Source organism: Manacus candei, unplaced genomic scaffold, assembly GCF_025592945.1.
Source record: "Manacus candei isolate 608988 ecotype Guabito, Panama unplaced genomic scaffold, ASM2559294v1 h1tg000046l, whole genome shotgun sequence".
NCBI lineage: Eukaryota > Metazoa > Chordata > Aves > Passeriformes > Pipridae > Manacus > Manacus candei.
The window spans coordinates 6,422,141-6,445,096 of NW_026138094.1; the positions used below are offsets into that span (position 1 = coordinate 6,422,141).

Below are 22,956 nucleotides of genomic sequence, written 5' to 3' on the forward strand. Positions count from 1 at the left end.
TTATTGCTCTTACGACTGTTGAGGGAGATGCAGAGACAGATACATACACAAAAGCCGGTTATGTATTTCCTAAGAAACAAAAGCTACAAGTAGTGCATAGTCCGCATGGTTTCTGGAGAATAACATACAGATTTATCAAATACAGGAGGACGAAGAAAGGCCACCCTGCGGTGATTTCCGCTGTTTTCCCCGCGGCAGCAGAGCTGGCTGAGCCGAGCCGCGGTGCTCCCGCGGGGCCGCCGCTGTGCCCCGGGCGGGTGAGGCACCGCCCCACCGCGGCTGCCGGGGTCAGCCCGTCACTGCCACCCCTCCACGTCATTGTCATCACTGCCCGTCACCCTCGTCACCCACACGTCATTGCCGCACTCCCACATCACTTCCGCGCCCGGCGCGGTCCCGTCCCCGGGGCACAGCGGCTCCTCTCTATGGTGCGGCGGGGCGCGGGGCGGGGGTCTCCGGTCCACCCCGCTCAGTGAGGGCACCGGACCCGCCTCCCTCCGCCGCGGGCTCGGCCCTTGCCCTGCCGTGCCCGAGGGGCGTCCGGAGCGGCGGCGATGAGCGGCGCGGAGCGGCCGGAGGAGGCGGCCGCGGGCGGCCCCGGGCGCTCGCTGGGTACGAGAGGGGCGGCCGGGCCGGGCCGGGCCGAGGGTGCGGGGGCCGAGGAGGGACTGGGGCCGCCCTCGGTCCTGCGGCCGCACTCCCTCGGGGCGAAGGGGGCACTGCTGCCGTCATTCTCCCCCAGGCGGTGGGGCCTGCGGGTTGAAGGGTTTTATCTTCCAAGAGCTCTGCACGCAATAAATAATAACAGCGCGCTAATACGGAGCTTACAGTATCTCTTAACCAGCTCCTGCAAAGTCCTGGAGTTCAGCCCGTGGTGTTTCAAGGAGGTCTTCTTGTGTTTTGAGTGACAGGCAAAGACCTTCCAAAGGCCTGGTTTGTTCTCTGACTTTAAAAGCAGAGGGGGGGTGTTAATGTTTAGATCTTGATGCATAGCCAGGACAACTGATGTTGCCCCTTTTCTTCCTCAGTAGCCTGGAGCATTTGGGGGTTTTTTTTGTAAGATGTCTGTGGAATATTCTTATTTCTCCTCTTTCTATTCAGCTGGTTTTCAGACAAAAGGGTTCACCAGGAAGCTCGTGATATAGGACTGGGAATTAGGAAGGGATAAAGAGGGGGAGGAAAAAGGAAGCACAATTTAGTTGATAAAGTGCAGAGAACTGTAACTTTAGTGTTGAAATACTTTTGATTTAAACAAGAAAATGTAGCTGCTGTAAGTGACACAGTGCCTGCTGACCTGTCGCATTCAACCTTGCTATTCTTTGCTTTAGGCCCTAGTGTTGCATCTCCAGATGAAGGAGTAGTAGAAGATCTGCCTTTAATAGATGAGAAAGCTGTGGAGCAGCTGACTGAAGGATTGATTTCCCATTATCTGCCTGATCTTCAGCGATCAAAATCAGCACTGCAGGAACTTACGTAAGCAGATTTTTAAAACCAACTTCATAGACATGCACACTTTGTTTGCCACTTTTTTCAGTTTAATGTACCAGCTCCCCTTAACTGCAATAGAGTTTATCACAGCATTTCTGTGCCCTGACTGGAGCAGCATGAACAGTTAAGTGCTCTGCAGGAGTACTGGTGGTGTATAAGCTGCCATGTAGCCTGTAGGAACTTTGACTGAAGAATGTGTAACATTAGAACACTGAAATCCCCTGAGCTGGTATAGCAGAAGACATGGAGATTTCTTAAACACTTGTTCACATCTGTAGTGGAAAGTCTGCTGAAAGCTGGATTTATGTCACTTGCAGAGATGCAGTTTATATTCAGAGCAGCTTGTAGTGCAGTGAATTTTCTGTTGTCCAGTCTCTAATCTCCGTTGCAAAAGCTACACTTGAAAAATATAAGTAAGGAGCTAAATAGATGAGAATTCTTTGTACATTGATATCTCAGTGATAACTGAGAGTAGCTGATTTCAAATGTAGACTGGGTCTGCCATGGGTACAGAGATACTGCAAAGGACTTTACACAGATCCATCTCAGGTTCTACAGGGTACATTGGTTTGGGTTTCACTACACATGATGTGATTATGCTGCTGCCAAGGACAGCCTGTGTCTGGAGAGACTTGAGCTGATCTGTGTGGGATGGAGGATCCTTAATAAGCACCAAGGATCCACACAGGTTCTATACAGAAATAACATGGTCCTGCAGTGTAATGCAGAGGCACCCAAGTGGAAAGGCGAGAGCTAATTGTTTTTCCTTTCATTCAACCACTGCAGCCTGGAGAGTGCCTCTTCAGGGGTTTTTGGGTATTCATCCATGCTGTATGATGCCAGATGAATTCATGTACTCAGCTGGGATTTTTCTAAAACCATTTACTCATGTCTTTATTGAAATGACCTAGCAATGCATAAGAAGAATCTGATATTGAGAAGTGTGTATTTATATTGTTATAATCAAAAGTCCTATTTATTTAAAGAGCTGATTGAAAAGCATGTGTGCTGCTTTACTTTGGGTTTATGCATCTTTTTTTGTTTTAGACAGAACCAGGTGGTATTACTAGAAACATTAGAACAAGAAATTTCTAAATTCAAAGAGTGTAACTCCATTCTTGAAATCAATGCTTTGGTAAGTACCAACAAATGCCTTTTTAAATCCCTGTTAGTGTAGGTTTTTCTTGCTGAAACATTAGTAGCAACTTGTGTATATTCCTTGTTCTTAGTGGCCTACAGGAAGAAAACCAACCAGTTCAGATATTTGGGACAAACTGTTGCTGGAGAGGGTGGGAACCAGCATATTTCTCTTAAATAGGAAGGGCACTGGGAAGAGAGGGCAGGCTCAGTCAGCCAGTGGTAGTAAGACTAGTCTTTCAAAGCCAGCAGCCAAAGCAAATGTATGCCTTTTTCTGGCAGGACTAAGCTCTGTGCACCTCCCAAAACTAGCAGGAGGGGTGCATGAAAACTTATATATGGTGCATGGAGTAGTAATATTTTTATTCTATATGATGAATTTTAATTTGGTAGATTACTGGGTATCTCTGTTGAGATATGGTATATATTGATACAGGTAATATATAAATTTATATATTTGATGCATTAGCAAACTGTTCTGGTAATCACTATGCTTTTGATTGCCATTTGGCTGTGTAGCTTTATAAACAACCATTCCAACTTGACAGTCACTGCTTTAGCAGTTGTGTTTTTTAAGTTTTCAGAAGCTAAACACTATCACAACAAGTTAGTGAATATTAGAAATGAAATGATGATGATCCATGAGAAGACGTCAAAGTTAAAAGTGAGTGAAATAAATATTTTTACTTTCCAGTATGGATAATTTCTTATGTATATTGACTTCTAGCTTTTCTTTTGGATGCATGCTGAAAGTTCTGATTAAAATAGAATTGTATCTGAAAGGATGTTTCCAGTAGCACCAAGCCATGTGTGTTTTTAAACTTTCACTTACTCCTAAAGCTGCTTAAGCAACTTTTACATCTGAACTACTAGTAAATCTCAGTGTTTTCATCATGTTTAGTTGGTATAAGAATCACACTTTGTTCTGTCTCTTAAACCACTCCATTCCAACCAGTTCTCTTTGTTGTTTCAGTTTCTTTCTAATGAAAACCAGATTGTCATAAATGTAAGAATCGCTCTTTCTATTTAATGTACCAGTAACAATAGTGTAAGTTCACTGACTTTGTGCTGTATAGTCAGGTTACATTCTTGCAAGTCCTTCAGTATGTTGAAGGAGGAGGATTTTCCTCCAAGAGGATTTTCTCTTGGAGGCAATAAATTGCATAGTAATCACTGTCTGGCATACTCAAAGGGTGACTTTTAGTGAGATTGAAGGGAATCCAGTTTGCATTTTCCCAGTGCAGATCAGACTTGCCATTTCTGAACAGTAGGCTGCAAGTGGGAGGAATGAAGCAAAAATGAACAGTTCATGCAACATTCGGTCATAAAGAGGGTGGATTGGAGAAGGAAGGGATTTTGTTGGTAGCTCCAACTTAAATATATCTATAAAACTTACAATTATTTTCTTGTCCTTTCTGTTTAGAAAAGAGCACTTAAGCTGCAACAAAAGAGGCAGAAGGAAGAACTAGAACGAGAGCAGCAACGTGAGAAGGAACTTGAAAGAGAGAAACAGTTAACGGCAAAACCTGCAAAGAGGACATGAAAGCAGAGCATGCAACAACTTGTCTGAATTAATGACTTCTGCATTCTCTGGAATGAAGGCAGACTTTGCTTAAACTGGGCTATAGCTGTTACTGGCAACCTATGGTAATACCCTATGGTATTATAAATTCCAGAATGGTAATAATAGTGTTGGTAACATTCACATTTTTTCATTTCAGCCATTCAAGTTGCCTTCTTTTGTAATGCTATGCAGTTTGATATTATTATAAAGTAAGTTAATTTTTTATGTATATGTATATTGGAGAACTTAGGCATCATAATTTTAAATATCAATTTTTTTTTCATTTGTCCTTCTGGTGTTTGGAATTCTGAGAGATATTTGATGACTGGTATGCATGTTTTTCAGACAAAATACAGAATACCAGTTAAAGTTCCCTTCTCATCACTGATCTTCAGTGGCTGCCTGTTTCACTGAAACTGCCTTGTTTCAGGCAGTTGGGATCTGCCTTTGATCACAAATGCTGACTTTTTGTGCAGCCTTAGTTTGGTCCATCTCTAACGATCTGAAGAAACTTCCAGTTTATTTGCCTAAAAACTCACTTTATTGCTGCAATCTTATTTTTTTGACATCAAGTAGCTTAAAAACAGTTTTAAAGTAACTTCTGAATAAGTTCCCAGCTGAATTGATTGACGGGGGGAAGCAGAACACGAAAGATTGTCAAAATTGATGTGTGCACAATGCAGAGATTGATGAATTTGTGCTTCCACAAACATTTGAGTCATACCAGGGAACTGTTGCTTCTGTAATGTCATCTAAGCATATTTTTTGTGGGATTAGAAGTTACAGTTTCTTCGTCTTGTGTGACAAAATAAAACATAACCAAAACTAAACAATTTCCACTTCAGTTACCTGTAGGAAAACTATTGCATTTAATGTTTTTTCCTTAACAAATGAATCATTTGCACTTTGGGGCAATGTAAGAGAATTTTTGTTATGCTGTCCTTACCCAAACTGATGATTATTACTGTGTACTGATGATAAATTTGAATGGAGGTTGATATCCATTTCTCTGAATGTAATTCCTGTCTTGCAGCACTTGGTGTGAACTCCCATTCCAATGGATGTACATGTTGTCTAGACTGGTAAAAGAGCTTTAAACTATTTGTTCCTACAGTCTAACAAACTAGCTATTTTATATCTGTGTTATTTTTTAAGTGGTAATGTAAGTGGTGTGTTTTGAAGTAAGATAAAGGATAAGCTATGTAAAGTTTTCCATAAAATATGTATGGGAAGGTATCAGAGAGGCACAGGCAATTTTATTTTTTCTTCTGTTTTAGATGACTTTTACACACTGTACACCTGCCTGGATTCTTCTGTATTGTGATTTTCTCCTAATTTCCTGTTCTTAATGTTTGTCATCTTTTTCTAACAAGTACCCATCCAACATGCAAGGTAAACTGGGGTAAAATTTAGGGGCAAGGAGAACAAACTACTTAAAATCTGAAGAGACACTGAAATGCTGTTACTGAAGCAGTAATAGATTAAAACTTTCCACAGGTATTTTTCCCTTAAGTTGACTTGTGTCTTTTACTTGCCAGTGGATTGTTGACCTGTGCTGTGGTTTGTATGTATTTCTAAGAGAAATGTAAAGAATTTCCACAGTCCATTTTTTGGAGCAGAATGTACATAAGTAAATGTTGTTTAAATATTTTATTTTGTAATGTAATTTGAAAATCAGATTCTGGGAATTTAAACAGTTCTCATTAAAGTATAACATAAAACTAAATGCCTCAGTATCCAAATCAGGATTGAACTCCTTTGGTGTTTCTTGATTTGTGTTCCCTCATCTAGAATCCAGTTTACTGTGTCAAGTTGTAATCTCTCTCTCTGAAGAACTGTGGGTGGTTTTTTTGTTTTGTTTTAAAACTCATGGCTACTTTTACTGAAACTAGAGAATTCTAAGCATAGAAATTGATGCCTTTGCAAGTGCACACTTCAGCATTTCTTTGGAATAATTTGTGATCAGAGGAAGAAAAGCTGACAGTGCTTGCCTGAGGAATCACATACATATACAGAAAAACGTAATTGATTAACTTTTTCTATAAAAGTATAGTAAAATCTGTTTTTTCTATGAATAAGGAACTAATTTTACTAAATTACCTTTCTGTAATAAAAGGGAAGGCATGAATAAAAATATATAGAGGGAAGTTTGTTCCATTTATCTAACTTTTATAAATGAGCTTTTAAATTACTTCAGTCAAAACTACAATTCATTATCTCTTTAGGATGTTGTTTTCCCAAATACTCTTATGTCTTAATGCATAAAAGTGAATACTGCACTGGATGAGTTTAACAATACTGGCATTTAAACTTGTGTTCTTGCAGTAACGTGCACAGCTACAACGAGTAGTTCTATTGCTGTATACATTTAGTCTGGCTTCATTTTATAAAAAATCACTTGTCAAGTAGATAAATCCAGTAGTATTAGACATTACTTACTGAATTTTTGTCCTATCCACGTGAGAAGGTGTGGTTAGCTGCATTTTTTTAGAAACAGATAAAATGACAACATTAAAACAGGTTTGGGGTTTTTTGTGCTATTTCATACTCAGTGTACTCACTTGTTTTTAAACAATCAAGTCATAGCAGCAGAAGTAAGAACTTAACTGGGCAGTAACTATTTGAATTTTTATTTTGTAAGGTTCTCCAAGTTTAGGAGTTACCATGGCTCACTGGGGAATCTTGGTTTCCCATGCTTTTATCTTTGCTGTTGTTAACCCGGATGCTTCATTTGGGTTTCCCTACCTATAACCAAACAGCTTTGCATGAGACAATTTTTAATCCAGTGAAATCTGGCTTTGTCTCTACTAGGGATTCATAAGATGAATACTTGTTTCCTTTTGGAAAATGGCTACAGAATATTTTAGCTGGTTTTCCTCTGTGTGCTGTGACCTAAATGATAATAGCGTAAATAATAACATAAAGGCTGTCTCTGTAGCTGTTCTGTTGGAATTCCAGCAGCTGAGAGAATTCTCTGGCTGATTTATTCTGAATTATGCTTCAGTAGACACTTTCTGCCACAATTGCTTGCTTTGCAACACTGCTGGCTGTTCTTTATTTTAATTCTGAGCTTGGTGCTTTAATGTCTCACCTTGCAGGGGTCAGGTTTTTTTAAACCTCATTAAATCTGATTGCTTGTTTGATCTTTGTTGGATTCATTATGTGAATATAACTAAATTCCTGCTAAAAACTGTGCAGGAGTTGCAGTTAGTGATGTAAATCTGTAAGAATACATATCATAGCAGAGTAAATATTAATATGGCTATTCATGCCAGGCAGAACAGTACACACTAAGTTTCTCAGTGAGGCAGTATGTGAAGGTAGCAAAGATGGTTTGATTTATTTATTTCTTTATTTATTTTCAAATCAAAGCTTAAGGTGAAGGAAAGAGTTGGGTTTGGCCCAAATGTCACTGCTTTCCAGTAATTTGAATTATATTTATACTTACTTTAATCTTCTCAGTCAATTAGTAGAAGAACAGGTACCAAAACTGGACAGTGACATCCCCACCACCACCACTGTTGTGTCTTCAACCCATCCTTTGTGATACCAGCACAGCCAAGAACTCTTATGATGTGACAAATTCAGTTTTCTCAGATCTTCTCTACACAGGTGATCGAACTAAAACTGATGGGAAGAACAACTCTAATTATTAGAGTCACAGCAGTGCTGGTGTGGAAAATTGGAGAATTTTAACTGTTTTCCCTCAGGCAGTAACTTGACAACAACATAGCTGGGAGGTTGGGACTAACTCGGGTTCACAGTCCAAGTTGTTCATGAAGTGTTGTGTGGCTTCAAAGCACCGATGTTGGCCATACCTGATATATCAGTATTTCCTTCTTGGTTTTGCTCCTGTGTATCAGTTTATCTCCATGATGTCAAGTCATGGGGTTTATGAAAGGAGATAGAACATGGGGCATTCCAGGAAAGCCTGGTTGCCTGGAGAACAGGGAATGTTATCCACTGCTCCCACAGCCACCCTGGGGTGCCAGTGGCCCGGGCAGTGTGTGCCCAGCCCTTGCACAGCAGCTCCCACCCTCTCATCCTGCCTGGACTTTGCTGTTTTGGGAAGGTTTAGGCAGCACTCCCTGCAGCTGCAGGAGGGCTCTGTGCTACAGGTGAGTACTCTCTTCGTGTTTGGTTTGTCAGTTCTGTTTCTAAGTTATGGTATTAAGTAATTTTTTTTTAATTAAAATTACGGACCATCGGTGTAAGAAGTCAGTGGGGAAATATGCATGGGAGCATAAAGAAAATATTTTAATATTTAAGGACAGTCCTAAAAATACATGTTTTGAAAAAAACAATATGACCATTTTCTTCTCTCATGGACTGAGATGAAGATTGACCTCTTAGAACAAAAAGAATGGGAAAAAGGCTGTACTCTGGCTATACCAAGGCAGCTGGGAAGTCGAGAAACTCTTAAAAAGTATAAAAGTGGGCAGTCTGAGTATTTTAAAAGATGTGACTATAAACCATGGTTTGTTTTTTTTTCTGTTTAGAGAAGTCACTTGTATTAACAAAGAAGCCTAATCTCCATGTAATATTTTTAAAGATACTGATTATGTCTTCTTTCAATACATTTTCTGTCCAGTAAAACCCATGAAATGTGGGTGTTCAGCAGCACTTTGAAAAGTGAGCCTTTGCCTCTCACTGGGAATGCCCTGTCACCAGAGCTCATTTATTATTAATTCTTGATCTAGTATGTGTTTTGGTGCTATTTTATTAAAGTTTAATTATTTGATTAAGGTTCGGGGTTGCTGCTCATAGGTAACCTGATGAAGTTCAGATATGGAAGTATCTGTGGTCACTTCGTCACACCTATTGTAGTGGTTGTGATTTTGATTTAGCTCAGCCTGACGTGAGCGACCTCTGCCATGTGGGTCTGGGTGGGACTTCTAGGCTGGTGCCAGCAGCTGGGTTTAGACCAGGAATTGGCAAAAGTCTGGGTTTAGGACTGGAGTTTCAAAACTTGAAGAGAAGCGCGGTGTTTGGAGCTGTAGGTGCGGTCGGTACCTGGCCCGGCTCAGCAGCTCGGGGGCTCCTTGGGGCTGCGAACACACGGGCAGGACGGGACGGGACAGCCCAGCACGGTCCGGGCCGGCCCTGCACGGCTCTCCCGGCCGGAGCGCGGCCTTTGCCCGAGCTCCGCCCCGCCGCTGCTGCCGCCGGGCCCCGCCGCTTATCGGGTCCTGCCCCGCCTCTGCCCGGCGCGGCCGGCAGGTGAGTGCGGGGCCGGGAGCGGGGCTGGGAGCGGGGCCGAGGGGTCAGTCCCGCCGGGAGGGAGCGGAGCGGCCCGGGCAGAGGGGCTCGGTTCGCCCCGGGCAGAGGGGCCCGGCCGCGGCGTGAGGGGGCGGAGGTGGCGGGGTCGCCCCGGCGGGAGGGCCGGGGAGGGAGCGGCGGGAGGGCCGTGGGGGGAACGGCTCTGCCCCGGGGTTGTCCCCCGAGCTCCGGGGTTGTGCCCCAGCCCCGGGGCTGTGCCCCTGCTCGGGGCAGCCTTGCAGGACCGGATGCCTCTGATCTCGGGAGGGCGAGGGGCAGCGGGTGCCGTGAGCCTGGTCTGTGGGGCGCCGTAGGCTCCGCAGCGGGGTGAGGGATTGCATTCTGTGCTCGCCCAAGTGCATGGGTGGAATGCTTGAACTGCTAATCTGTTTAAAGAATGTTTGCAGTGATCTTGTTAGTGAGACTTTTCTAACTCCGTTTGTTCCAACTCCCTGCAAGAGGTTGTTCATGAACTGGCTCGATGAAATTGTCAGGCTTGGGAGCTGAGCGTATGGGAGGGACTCCAGAGAGGAAGAGAGCGTAGTTGTCCTGAGTGTCTCTGCATGAACTGCCATGCTGCAGTTAAGTGTTTGTTCTGGGCACTAGTCGAGATAGTGCCAGTGCTGTAACAAACCACAGTGTCCTGAAAGCATTTGTAGAACAGATTTACCTCTCCTGGTGACAGAATGAGTTTTTAACAGCAGAACTGTCCCAGGCTAAGCAGAGACCTCGATAAGGTGAAATGAACTGCAGGCTTTGCCTTTCTAGGCTGTACTCTGAGACTTGTTTATGGATCTTCGTTAGGAGTGTGGTTTCGTGCTATATAAGGCCAATATCAACTGTCATGTTTTGTTGTGCATAGTTTAAAGGATGATGGATAAGTGTGCTATCTGTTAAAGCAGTCTTCTAAAAGCATAACATTTCAGCTCAGTTCAGTAGGTTAGCTGTGAATTTTCTCCTTTACCTAATTTTAGTTCTGTAATTCCCCTCTTCCTCTGTCTCCTGAGTCTGAAGGAGAGAGCTGATGTTGTTGTTGACTGAATCAATTGTCCAGCTGCTGCCTGACTTGGGAGTTTAATAGGAAGGGTTTTGCTGCTCTTTTTAAAACAGCTGTCTACAAATGATTGTTTCTATGTACTCTGAAACCACTGAGAAGCAACATAATGCAGCATTTGCATCAATTACACTGCTGTTAGTTAAGGAACATCTTGTGTGTGCTTAGAAGCATACTTACATAAAAATCTATGTGGTCAGAGAGGATGATTATTCCTTAGTTAGCATTACAAAAATGGAGTCTTGTTCTCTTGGTCCAGAGTGTGTTGTCAACCAGCAGGCCACTGGACATGTTCTGTGTGTATAATAAACCCGAGCAAAATTCTGTGTTCATGAGCTTCCGCAAACAGGATGTCGCTCTTAAAACTGTCTCTCAAAAGAAAGTCTCAAAACCTTCTCTTCACAGTTCATCTCTCTGATTTGGAAGGGACAGGACACATCCTCATCAGATAACTTTTATATCTAGGCCGAGAACAACAACTTCTTCCTCTTGTATGTGCAGTCTGTCCACATTTTTAAACAACTGCCTGCACTGACAGATGACAAACAGCCTCTTAAAGTGAAACCAACTTATCCTGGAGTTGGGCATTTTGTTCTGAATGCAGAGGGGATGGGAAGAAAATGTCTACATCTTGGAAACCTTCTGTAAAAGAAAATGATTAATTTTTTTTTTTTTTTTTACAGTGGACACCTCTGAGATTTTTCCCCTCTCAGTCCCAAATTAGTTGTAACTCTGAGGATTAATAATGGAACATTATGAAGAATTCAGGGTACACAGAGATGAGGAATGTTAAGATAGCACATGAAAATGCAGAATGAGTTGCTCAACTACATCTAGTGTAGTGGAGAATTTTTGAAGTTGACCTTGGAAGATTTTCCTGAAAATACTTGAGGTTTCAAACTCTGGTCTGTAGGTACCATAAATGAGTTCTGCTCTTTTTAAGTGAAAAAGCCTGATGACTCAATGAGTTAAGCAAAGGGGAGCAAGTACAGAACACAGGAAAGTCTTATCATAAGTTGCTTTTCATGATATAATGCTTACTCATTCTTTACTGGCAATGTGGCAATAAGGAACTAAATTAAAATGAGTTTATACCTGTTATATCACTGAAAAACTAAAATCTGATATTCAGTGCAAACGTGCAAACAATGGATTTAGAACAAGAAAAGCTCTTGTTCCCTCTAGCAGCAGGAGGGAGACTTATGAGTTAATCTTGACTGTCTTCCAGGTAATGCAGTTGCACATCCATGCTACAATTGCCAGGATATATCACACTTTAGGGTCCTGGCTCTCACTTGCCAGGTGACAGCTTTAGCAAGGCAAGTATGGGTTTCTGACCTTTGTTTCCAGCTACTTTGCTGATACAAAAGCAAAGAGGTGACCACGGATAGAGAACCAAGTATTTTGAACATACTCAAAGATCTCAGATTTAGGAAGATGCAAACTCTTGTTTCATTGTAACTTCCTGTCAAGCTTAGGGCTCACTATGCCTTTGCTCAAAGCACCTTAGGACCTGGCATGCTCACCCTGAGGGCTTGTACCCCAAGAGGCAGTGAGGAGGGGCAAGTGCTGGTACATCCTAACTTTAAAATACAAATGTAAAGATGTGTTTGGCTGACACATTACAGTTAGTGGGATGGCACACAGTATGTTCACACAACGTCCTTGTTCAGTATTTCAGTGATCTATACCACCTTGCAATTCTTGTTTGTTTTTGCAGCGCTTATCTTTTCAGGATTGTAATATTGCATCTGGGGTTACAGCATATGCACTGCCTGTGCTATAGGATCAGATGGACTTGCTACAATAACCAGAAACTGTTCCTTTGCTTGTATGAAATTTCAGTTTCATGGCAGAGGCCGTGATGGACCTTTTTTTTTTCTTTCCTGAATTGATTACAGTCCATTTTCAAATTAGTGGTTTAACTGCAACAAAAGGTTTGGTATTATAATTATTGCCCTGAAGACTCATCCAAGCATATAAATAAATTCTACCTTCTGTGATTGTTACTGATGCCTTTCCTTATCTCGTAGCTTCCCACCTAGTGAAAGATGTCAGCAATAGGAGTAGTGTCTTCCTGTTCCTGTTTCCATCCTGGTGTATGGCTGCTGAAACCAGGGATGCAGAAGATGAGCTCCTTTGGCTTACATACAGCAGCCAGGTGTGCTGCCAAGGATTACTATGAAGTACTGGTGTTGGGTGGGGGCGCTGGTGGAATTGCCATGAGTGCTCGGATGAAGAGGAAAGTGGGAGCAGGAAATGTGGCTGTTGTTGAGCCAAGTAAGGTGAGTCTCCATCAGCTGTAAAGCATTGTAAAAAATAAGCTTTTTTTTTACATATGTGACCAGATTGGTCTGATTCTCATCCCCCTCCAGTCCCACGTTTCTAAATGTGGAGAGGAAGCCAACTAACCATCTTTTAAAAGGCTTTGCATGAAATTTGTTACTCCGTGAGATGTCTGCATCCCTCCAGCTTTGTCATGCAAAACTCTTGGTTATTTATACAGCTTCCTTTGTTAAGAATAATACAACATTAAGGGCACATTTCTTCCCATGTGGAGTGATGTGCCTTCATCTTGAAGTCTTTTTAAACAGTTCCTAAATGTCCATTTGGACTTTTATTTCAGACTCATTACTATCAGCCGCTGTGGACCCTGGTTGGTGGCGGTGCAAAGCAGCTGGCGGCTTCTGCACGTCCAACGGGAAGTGTAATGCCCAAAGGTGTGGAGTGGATCAAATCTCGAGTTACAGCATTGGATCCAGATAAGAACTGTGTCTGGCTGGAGAATGATATCAAGGTAGAAACATAAAGAAAAAAAAAAAAAAGGAAGTTTTTTCCATCCCCTTGGAACTGCCTATTGAGACCTCTGTCATCGAGGAGGCCGGGAAATTCCACTTAGTCTTATGAGAAGTATTTGATCCTAAAATCTTTTTCTGATAAAAATTTTGGTAGGTAACTAGGTTAGAATAGAATCAGCTTAAAATATTATCATATGGTGAAAAGGATGTTCAGATGTTTTGCTCCAGATATTTGTGTATAGCAAAGGCAGTGTGTAATGCAGTTTGCATTTTAACTAGAATGCTCAGAGCTTAACTTATATTACTAATACTCTCTAGATTTCCTTCCGTTATGACTCTATTGCTGTCAGATAATGCTTTGGTTTCTTTGTCTAAATACTTCTTTTTTTTTCCCTTACACAACAGGTATCTTACAAGTATCTGATAATTGCCCTTGGAATTAGTCTGCATTATGAAAAGGTATTTGTTTTACAGTCATCATGTTTTTACTAGTTTTAAGAGCATCACATACATTCATTAAGGCTTTTCAGTACTTTTTTTACTGCAAGATATTGAACATTATCTGAATGAATGAACCAGAAGACTGATTTTACCACTTCCACAGATCTCTGTAATAACCCAAATTACCCATGGGAAGGTATTTTAAGACAACTTTGTTGCATCTCTATGGCAATATCAGCAGATGGGGCAGCAAGTTAAATCTAGAACTTAAAGGCAGCCTGTAATAATGAGATAATAAGGCATGTTGACTCTAGTCCAAAGCATCTCTAATGTAACAGAATGAGGAACACACAGCAGTCAGTAAAATCTGTCCTGCAGAATTAATTTGTCCTACCCTCACCTTTCTTAAAGGATGCACTTCAAAAGGAACCAGCTGAGTTACCACACCTGTGTTCAAACTTCCTTTTTTGCTAGAAACTTCTTATATAGCTCTTTCTCAGTCTATATTTAATACTTGTCAATTGTGACAAAATTTTTGCCACCTGTACTTTAAACCTTCATTTCTTTTTCCTAGATCAAAGGCTTGCCTGAGGGTTTTGATCACCCTAAAATAGGTTCCAATTATTCAATTCACACGGTAGAGAAAACATGGAAAGCTATACAAGACTTTAAGGAAGGAAATGCAATCTTCACTTTCCCAAATACTCCAGTGAAGTGTGCAGGGGCTCCTCAGAAGATCATGTATTTATCGGATGCATACTGGAGGAAAGTAAGTATTTTACCCTCTCTGCCAGTGCTTGTCCCTACAGTTGGAAGGAAGGATTTTCTAAGGGTTTCATATTATCTTTAAAACAAATATAAACCACATGAGATGACTGTGACTCAGGATTCTTCAAGTGAGTGAGTTTCTTTTTCTATTATTAATGTATAATGAAGATAGGTAAATGGATTGTACATAAATATTTAGCATACATTTAATACCAGAGAGCCTTGTAGAATTCAGAATCCATAAGGAAAGAACTGCTTACCTGGCTTCTGGTGAGCTGCAGATAGAACTGTTCTCAGCCTGATTTATAACTTCAGGTCCTGCACTAATGTAATACTGGTTGGAATTAACTAATTCTTGTTACTTTAAGTACTTGATACCTGTTGCCATTTGTCTTTCAACTAGTCTGAGAAGTGGCTATGCTTGCTCCTTGGAGCACACAATCAGGAGGAGTCTTAGCCAGGCTGTTAAACAAGCTTGGTGAAAGCAAAAGACAACTTCAGGTGGAAGTGTCAGGCTTCATATCCATATAAGTGTCATGAGTTGTCTAATGGGTGAGTACCTGAATAAGGCATAGAAGTGAAGGTTTCAGAAAGCTATATAATGCTAAGCTGCTACAAATGCTTAACCTGCACACAGCAGTTCCTCAGTGCACTGCAGCCACCTCTTCTCATAAGCACTTTGAAGGTCTGCCTTTTAACATGGCGTGAAATAGCTGTGTCTGAAACTTCTAAAGTTAATACTTCATTAATAATTGAACTGCATGAATAGTTCTCTCAGCTCTTTACTAGTGCAGCATAGTTCTTTTGTCTCTGCTAGCCTGTCACAGCTTCTTAATAAAAAAGGCTAATTTGATCTCTTTCTGCAGACAGGAAAACGTTCCAAAGCAAATATCATGTTCAACACTTCACTTGGTGCAATTTTTGCTGTTAAGAAGTATGCTGATGCATTGCTTGAAGTAATAAAGGAGAGGAATATTGCTGTGAACTACAAGCGTAACCTTGTGGAAGTTCGAGCAGACAGGCAAGAGGCCGTGTTTGAAAACTTGGAGAAACCTGGAGAGATTGAAGTTCATCAGGTCAGGAGCTTTCAGACCTGTAGTTTGGTTCTATTTCTTTCCCCTGTGTACTGTAACATGACTTCCACACTATAATAACATGTCTGCTTTTTTGTGTACTGCTGTTCCTTCCTGAGAGTACCACCTCTAATTTTAGCAGAATATTTAAAAGCTTGAAACTAAGGTGGAGAGAAGAAAAATATTTCATAAACTATGCCTGGAGTCCTGCATGCCATGGGAATGTTTCAGGTGTGCATGGAGGAAGGCAAATTGCTGTTATGCCAGTCCAGATGGAGTTCCTTGATAAGGTTCATGTTAATTAACTGATGTGCTTGAAATCTGAGAACAAATTTTCATTCTATACACTTGTGTTTAAAAAACCAAACCAAACCCAAACCCAAGACACTCTCTGCACACTGTGCTTATTGCCTTATATCGACACAGAGTTTGCTCTGACGAACTGAGCACTGAGCCCCTTTTCTTTCTGTTTAGTATGGAATGCTTCATGTCACACCCCCCATGGGGCCACCTCCTGTACTCATCAACAGTCCTGTCTCAGATGCAGCTGGCTGGGTGGATCTAGATAAGGAAACTCTACAACATAAAAAGTATCCTAATGTCTTTGGCATTGGAGACTGCACCAACCTTCCAACATCAAAAACTGCTGCAGCTGTCGGTAAAGTTGCATATCTGTGTGTTTGTGGGTGTAATGACAAGTGTGGAGTCACAGTAAGCCTTTTGTTTAGTTTGTTACTCTCAAGGTCTTGACTTCAATTTTGAGCTTTTAAAAATACCAAAGTTAACTACAAATCATGCTAATGCCACTAACCCACACAGTTCTGTTGTTCCAGATACCTCACAGATGAACTAATTCTATTTTCTGTGTTCACAGAATGACATGACTATTATTCTTGTATTCCATCATCATTAACAAAACTTTCTGCTTTATCTTAGCACCTCATGCATATGTGTCAGCCAGTTGATAAGTCACTACCAAAAAATCACATATTCTGTCCCTGTAGCCACCAATTCCACTATAAAAACACTTTGGGTATATGGTCTCACAACCAAAAAATGGCAAATAAAAGGGTGGAAAAAAAGAAAAGGTATACACTATGTTATTGGTGTAATTTAAGAAAGGGGAAGTCAACTATTTCAGCAAAAGGGTCTACAATACTTCTTTCTAAAAAAGAAATTCAGTGTGCCAGAATCTCAGTGCTTGTGAAGACTGAGCAAGTATAATCTATCATAGGAGAATGGGCATAGGCTAAGAATATCAGCTCAAGTTTCATTAAGCTTAAGCATGTTCCAAGCAGCAAGGCCAAACATTAGTCCATTTTTCTTTTAATCTGGGACTGTAAACTTACATGTAAGTTTAATTGCAGCTGAATTGTCCAACAAAATGCCTGGCTGCTAGTGTTTGCTTTAGTAATGACAATTGCTACCTGAAACAAAGCCTTAGTACTTTTTTTTTTTCTCTCTTATGCAGCTGCCCAGTCTGGAGTCCTTGATAAAACTATTTCTCTGGTAATGAAGAACCAGTTGCCAGCTAAAAAGGTACTCACAGCTCCTGGATTTTTTACAGCTCTTGTCTCACAGATAAATTATCTTGAATGTTTTCCCCCTTCTCATGCAGGAAGTCTTGCAAGCAGCTGAACCATGTGAACAGGAAGGGAGGAAGGGTTTTGCAGTAGCAATTGGGTGCTAAATGGCTCCACACTGCACGTCAGAGTCATAACTTAATTGCACAATTCATGCTCTTGATACTGCCACTAAAAACATTATCTATTTGATTCCCTGACTTCTGAGTTGAAAGAAGCTTAAAGGCTGCTTAGTCTGGGTTCTCCACCAATGCAGGTGATTTATTTAAACTGTTGACTAACAATCCCTACTCTAGGAACTCCTGCAAACTTGTTTCCCCTGTAGAAGCATGATCTTTTAAGGAGTTAAATTGAAAGTTTTGTACTACAGCTGATAAGCATGTAACTATGTCCAAATTTCTGAGGCTTTACTTTCATTCTACATATGGCTTCTGAATTAATATTTGTTGGGGCACTGACCTGAATGTCCTGCGATCTTCTGGAAATTCTTGCAATTAGATTCAAGATCCTGTTAGTGCCTGTTGAAGCAAACACCAGTTCTCATCCTGATCTACTGGTCACCTGTTCTGCTGGTTACAGTAACCAACAATTAGTGACATAAAGCCCTATTGTTCTAGGTTAGTTCTAATTTAAGCAGTGTTGTCAAGCAAATCTACATTTGAAATAGAGGGGCTTAATATTATGCTTATTAAACCATCATCAGCTTAGCAGCCTTTCAACTTCACTGGTATTAAACCTGTAAATGCAGAAAGCTCATAGTAACTTAATTTTGAAATGTGAATGTTAACCATATGGCTTGTAATACCTCAGCATGTAGGCTTTGTTCAGCTGAATGAGAAGTGGGTATTTTTCCTTGCAGTATGATGGATATACTTCCTGCCCACTTGTAACAGGCTACAACAAGGTGATTCTAGCAGAGTTTGACTACAATGCTCAGCCTCTGGAGACCTTTCCCATTGACCAGAGTAAGGAGAGAGTAACCATGTACCATATGAAAGCTGATATGATGCCTTTGCTCTACTGGAATGCACTACTTAAGTAAGTATTTCACTTCTGTGATCAGTCAGAAAAAAACCCAACTGTTCTAGTTTAATTCCTTCCTGGAATAGAAGCAAACCAAGTACATCCTTAGTCATAACTAGGACCTGGACCTTCTGAGGATTATGGGCACTTTGATAGTAACAGGGGTTTGTTCAAGAACAGAGCTGAATTGCAGAGAAGGGCAGCCATTGCCAAACTGAAAACTTCACTGAAAGAAACTTCCAAAACAATCCCTTGTCACTCATCCTTTAGCAGTGTATTTCTTACAGAAATAAAGAAAAACTGTCCCCAAATCCTACTTCAACAGTAGACATACAAAACAACTTTCTCTGTTTCTAGGGGATACTGGGGAGGACCAGCTCCCTTCAGGAAGCTGATGCATCTGGGCTTGAAGTAACTGCTCATTCTCGGTGTCGGTCAAACCCTTTTGAAGAAAATGGACTGGTCTCACACTGATCAGTATCTTCCCTCTTGGAATACCTAAGAGATCAACATGTACACTGGATTTAAGAGTGATTCAATGCTAGTAAAATGGCCTGAAAGTCTCCCACTGTTCTCTCATTTTTTAAGAACAAAATCAACCCTAATTTCTAACCATACCTGCTGCCTAATTATATGGATTATAGAAATTCATGCAAGACACTGAAATGAAAGGAAAAGCAGTGTATGTGTATATGGATACATACACACACTCTCCCAGGACAGTTGTGCCCCTTCACATCAGTTCCACTATAATGTTTTAACATATGGCAGTAAGAACATCATGAAAAGAATTCCCAGGAGACTTGGAAAAGACTGAGATCATCTGAGATGACATACTAAACTGAAGCACAATTGAGGATCACAGACAAGGGGGGAGTGCTTTTTAATTATGGCCATGTAGAACTCAAGTTTTCAAGGGAAGGTTGAACAAAGTTGAACTTAAGAGCTGAGTCTTCACAGAAGCTGGAACTTTAGTGGCAGTCAGGTAGACAGCATGGAGCAAACAGGAATCATCTTCAAACAAGAATCATCATCAGCAGCTTATTTCTAAACAGAAAGATAGAAGTGAACATATTTCAAGTTACAGCTTCATACATTTTCAACACAGGCTTTGAAAGAGTTGCCTTTGAATTGCAGTTATAAGCATGAACACCTACCTGGGTGTTAAGTAATTCTTCAATCTTATTCTGGATCTGCCCATACACATCATTAAACAGCTCCTCCTTTGATTTTGTTCCATCCAAGTGCACTGAAAGTAAAGTAACAGAGCTATAACTGAATGTTTCTAAGCTTACCAGATCCTAATTTAAAAAGCATGTATTTGACTGGTATGAGAGAAATACACTCCCTCACCTGCTTCATTCACCTCTTCTCATGCATCTAACCAGTATGTATAGAGCAGGTCTGAAAAGCAATCTCATGAAGTCCTTTTGTCATTAAAGACTTACCCACATCAACTCCAAGTTCTTCCATTATCTTCCTGTGCTTTACATACATAGGCCAAACGTGGCCATCAAACAGTCCAGGTGGATCTGGTACAGTGTAATTCCTTGAACTGTAAATTAAGGCATTGTTACTCAAAAGTATTGTAATTATAGGTCAAAGAAAAGACATTTTACTCAGTTTCTCTACACACTAGCCTGAGCCTGTTGTCTCCAATGTAGTTTCTGAGCTTATGGAAAGTCAGTATTTAGCAAGAGCTGCAAGCACAAAAATACCCAAGTAAGTTGGAATTTGATGGGCAGCTCCAAAGAGCTCAAGATGCAAAAAGAGTTCCCAAGACAGACTGATCTAAACACTGATGAGTGAACTCTGAAAGCTACAGCAGAACTTTGGGTAAAACAGCCGTTTGCTTATTTGTCTTGAAATGTAACTTCAAGTTTAACACCTTCCATTTGCATTAAGAACACTGCATATGTACAACAGTACAGCCAAGTGTAAACCCCCACATAGTTCAAGATCTGGGAACCCTATCATTGGAAAACCAGCAAGGGGAAAGACTAGTGAAAGGTCTGTGCAGAAAATGAGCATTACATACACAAACACAATAGCTTGGTAGGAAGCTTTGGGTTGGTTTACTGAAGGAAGCTTCAGTCTTCTAATAAAACAGCTACATTAGCATTTATGCCTTATCTAAAAGCTTCAGAGAAACAAAATCTTGAACAGAGTAAGATGTTACTGGGCTAACAAGGAAACTAGAAAGACAAATTTACCTTCTTCTCCTTTTGCACTCTTCATATGGAATGGAAAGAAAGTACCGATGGTGGAATATGTCAATCAGTGGCCTGAAAGAGACATGTGGTTGGTTACAGTAGCAAAAAATGGAGAGGTAAAACTACATCCATTTACTGTACCTAGAGCAACCTTCAGACTTGTGACATCTAAACTCAGCAGTAGTACATAATGTAAAAGTCAAAATGTATGGATGCATATTTGATTACCTGTAGGTGTAAAGCAGGAAGCCTTCAACGATAAGAATGTGAATTGTTTCATCTCCTCCCTCCTTATCTGGCAAGATCTGGGCATCCAGTGTGTTGTTGATCCCATGAGAACGTTCAAACTTGACTGGGTTTTTTATCCAAGCATTTATGGTGCTCATCATGGCTTCCATATCTAATGCACTAATCACTAAGACAAAACAGACAACTATCATAAAGCAGTAATTAAATTAAATTATCTAGTAATACAGTCAGTACAAAACAGTGCCCATAAAGAATCAAAATACTCCAAGTTTTTGAGTTATGCTTTGAAATACGGTAAGAAAGGCTTACCATCATACTGTTTAAACCCATCTTCAACTTCTATTTCATCTTGGGGCTGAAACAGTAATAAGAAAAAAAAAAACAAACCTACTTGGTCAGGAAAACTACCGAGAAGCTCAATACCCATTTCAAAGCAAAATTCAAGACTCAAACCCTGAAGCTACCAAAAAGAGGCTCTTCACCCTCCATCAGGTTCCTTTGCATGCAGATAAAAACCAACAGTACGAGGCTCAGATAAAGCCGCTCGCTTCTCTATCTTCCCAGCGACACGAGCACACCGTGCAGCCCTCCATGGGGACGGAAAATCACCCGGACACGCTGGAGCGCTTATCCGCCGAGCACACGGGCCCAGCCAGGCTCTGCAGAGGCGGCGCAGGGCGGGCACCGCGCCAGCAGCGCGGGCGGAAGCCCGCGGGGGTCACCCCGCGCCCTCCCGCGGCCGGCAGGGCCCGCTCACCTTGAAGAAGTCGTCCTGGTGCACCACGCTGCAGTTGGGCAGGGCCCGCATCAGCCGCCGCGTCAGGGTGGTCTTGCCGCCGTTCGTGACCCTGCGGCGAGAGCGCGGCCGTCGGGGAGCGCCACGTGGGGACCGGGTAACCCACACACCCCCCGGCACTGCGGCACCGAGAGCGCCGGCAGAAGGGACCCGCGCCCACACCGCCCCCCGAGCCGCCCCCCGGCCCGGCCCCGGCTCTCACCCGCCGATGCCGATGATGATGTTCATGGCGTGTCCCGCGGCCGCCCGGCCCGACTCCTACCGCCTGTCCTGAGGGGCTGGGAAGGGGGGGGACCCGGTGTCTCCGGTACCGGCCGCCTACGTGCCTGAGCCGGGACCCGGGCAGGGGGAGGAAGGGGCCGGAGAAGAGGAGAAGGTGGAGAGGGGAGAGGCCAAACGTCAACTGCGGGTCCGCGCCATGGTGGCTCTGAGCAGCAGCAGGGCCGGTCCGCGCCGCGCCGCGCGCTCCGCAAAGAGGGGTGGCTCCTCCGCGCGCGCGCCTTCCCCTCGCGCCCCGCCGCGCCCATTGGGCGGCCACAGCCTCCCCCCGGCCAATGCGGAGCGGCGCGACGCGGGCGCCTCGCGATGATTGGCTGCGGCGCTCTCAGTCAGGCCGGGCGGTGTTACAGCGCGGCCGCTGGAGGGCGCTCGTTGGGCGCCGCGCCGGGTACGGACGGGCGCGCCGATGGCGGGGTCGTGGCGCCTCCGCGCGGCTCCGGCGGCGCAGTGCGGGAGAGAAGCTGCAGCAGTGCCGGGCGCTCGGCCAGGCCCCTCCGCCGTGGTGCTGCCGGTGGCCCGCTCCGGACACCGGCCTGGCTCTCGGCACTGAGGAGCTGCGCTGGGGCCAGGCGGCGGCTGGGCCGGGGCCGAGGCCTGGGCCGGCCATAACTCCCCGTGAGGGCGCGGCGGGGCGGGGAGGCCGCGCACGCGGTGCGCAGGGCGCCCCCTGGCGGAGCGCGCGGCCCAGCGTGTGTGAAGGTCACGGCGTGTCCTCGCGCCGGGCCGTGAGGGGGCTGCGGGAGCCCGGGGAGGACCGACCGGGAACGGCCCCGAGCAGCCCCTGCTTCCCCGGCTGCCCTCACACGCTGTTCCTTGGCGGCTGTAGGAGTCCCTCGGCAGCGGCTGGGGGGACTCCTCCAAACGGCTGTGCCTGAGGGACTTCACCTTTTCTTTCTTTTATCCTTTTATAAAGAAGGGAAACTTATCGTCACAGCTTTCTTTTTCTTTCTTTTTTTTCATTTTTTTTCTGGTAATTTAATCTGAATTTATTTTTAGTAACATTAAATTCCCTAAGTTAGAAACCAGTAACTCAGTTCGCCATGTTTACAATGCCAGTGGTTGGTGTCCTGCCAACCATTTTCTTGCTTCTCATCCTTTTGTGTTTTTTGCTAATTTTCTTCTGGTAAGACCACAGGCAAATCTCAGTTGATTTCTTTCACAGTTATTTTTAACTTCCAAAGGGAACACAAAATTTGGCCTCTTGACTTTTCTTCTTTTTTGAGGAGGAATA

At 42.9% G+C, this 22,956-nt stretch overlaps 3 protein-coding genes across 6 annotated transcripts; 2 read left to right on the forward strand and 1 right to left on the reverse strand.

Moving 5' to 3' along the window:
• The first annotated feature begins 358 nt into the window (after window positions 1-358).
• BLOC1S6 (biogenesis of lysosomal organelles complex 1 subunit 6) lies at window positions 359-7,332 on the forward strand. Of its 3 annotated transcripts, XR_007906173.1 has the most exons (6): window positions 365-612; window positions 1,329-1,473; window positions 2,536-2,623; window positions 3,203-3,289; window positions 4,049-4,398; window positions 5,467-7,332. XR_007906173.1 is itself a non-coding variant. In XM_051797093.1 (5 exons), the coding sequence occupies exons 1-5, from the start codon at window positions 555-557 to the stop codon at window positions 4,166-4,168; spliced, it is 498 nt and encodes a 165-aa protein (XP_051653053.1). In that variant the 5' UTR covers window positions 365-554; the 3' UTR covers window positions 4,169-7,332. The 3 variants fall into 3 exon arrangements, 2 of the variants coding, with proteins under 2 accessions (XP_051653055.1, XP_051653053.1); XM_051797093.1 differs by having other exon boundaries at window positions 4,049-7,332; XM_051797095.1 differs by lacking the exon at window positions 3,203-3,289 and having other exon boundaries at window positions 359-612; window positions 4,049-7,332.
• Window positions 7,333-9,350: 2,018 nt separating this feature from the next.
• SQOR (sulfide quinone oxidoreductase) lies at window positions 9,351-18,754 on the forward strand. Of its 2 annotated transcripts, none has more exons than XM_051797077.1 (10): window positions 9,351-9,409; window positions 12,536-12,787; window positions 13,129-13,299; window positions 13,706-13,759; window positions 14,316-14,510; window positions 15,376-15,585; window positions 16,057-16,240; window positions 17,054-17,121; window positions 18,025-18,203; window positions 18,546-18,754. In XM_051797077.1, the coding sequence occupies exons 2-10, from the start codon at window positions 12,554-12,556 to the stop codon at window positions 18,601-18,603; spliced, it is 1,353 nt and encodes a 450-aa protein (XP_051653037.1). In that variant the 5' UTR covers window positions 9,351-9,409; window positions 12,536-12,553; the 3' UTR covers window positions 18,604-18,754. The 2 variants fall into 2 exon arrangements, with proteins under 2 accessions (XP_051653037.1, XP_051653038.1); XM_051797078.1 differs by lacking the exon at window positions 9,351-9,409 and adding an exon at window positions 9,436-9,452.
• A 286-nt stretch (window positions 18,755-19,040) lies between these two features.
• Window positions 19,041-21,942, reverse strand: LOC127475346 (nicotinamide riboside kinase 2-like). Its single transcript, XM_051797090.1, has 8 exons — window positions 21,649-21,942; window positions 21,408-21,498; window positions 20,960-21,005; window positions 20,630-20,816; window positions 20,402-20,473; window positions 19,637-19,743; window positions 19,346-19,437; window positions 19,041-19,235 (listed from the first exon to the last, which is right to left on the reverse strand). The coding sequence occupies exons 1-8, from the start codon at window positions 21,672-21,674 to the stop codon at window positions 19,230-19,232; spliced, it is 627 nt and encodes a 208-aa protein (XP_051653050.1). The 5' UTR covers window positions 21,675-21,942; the 3' UTR covers window positions 19,041-19,229.
• Window positions 21,943-22,956: the final 1,014 nt, after the last annotated feature.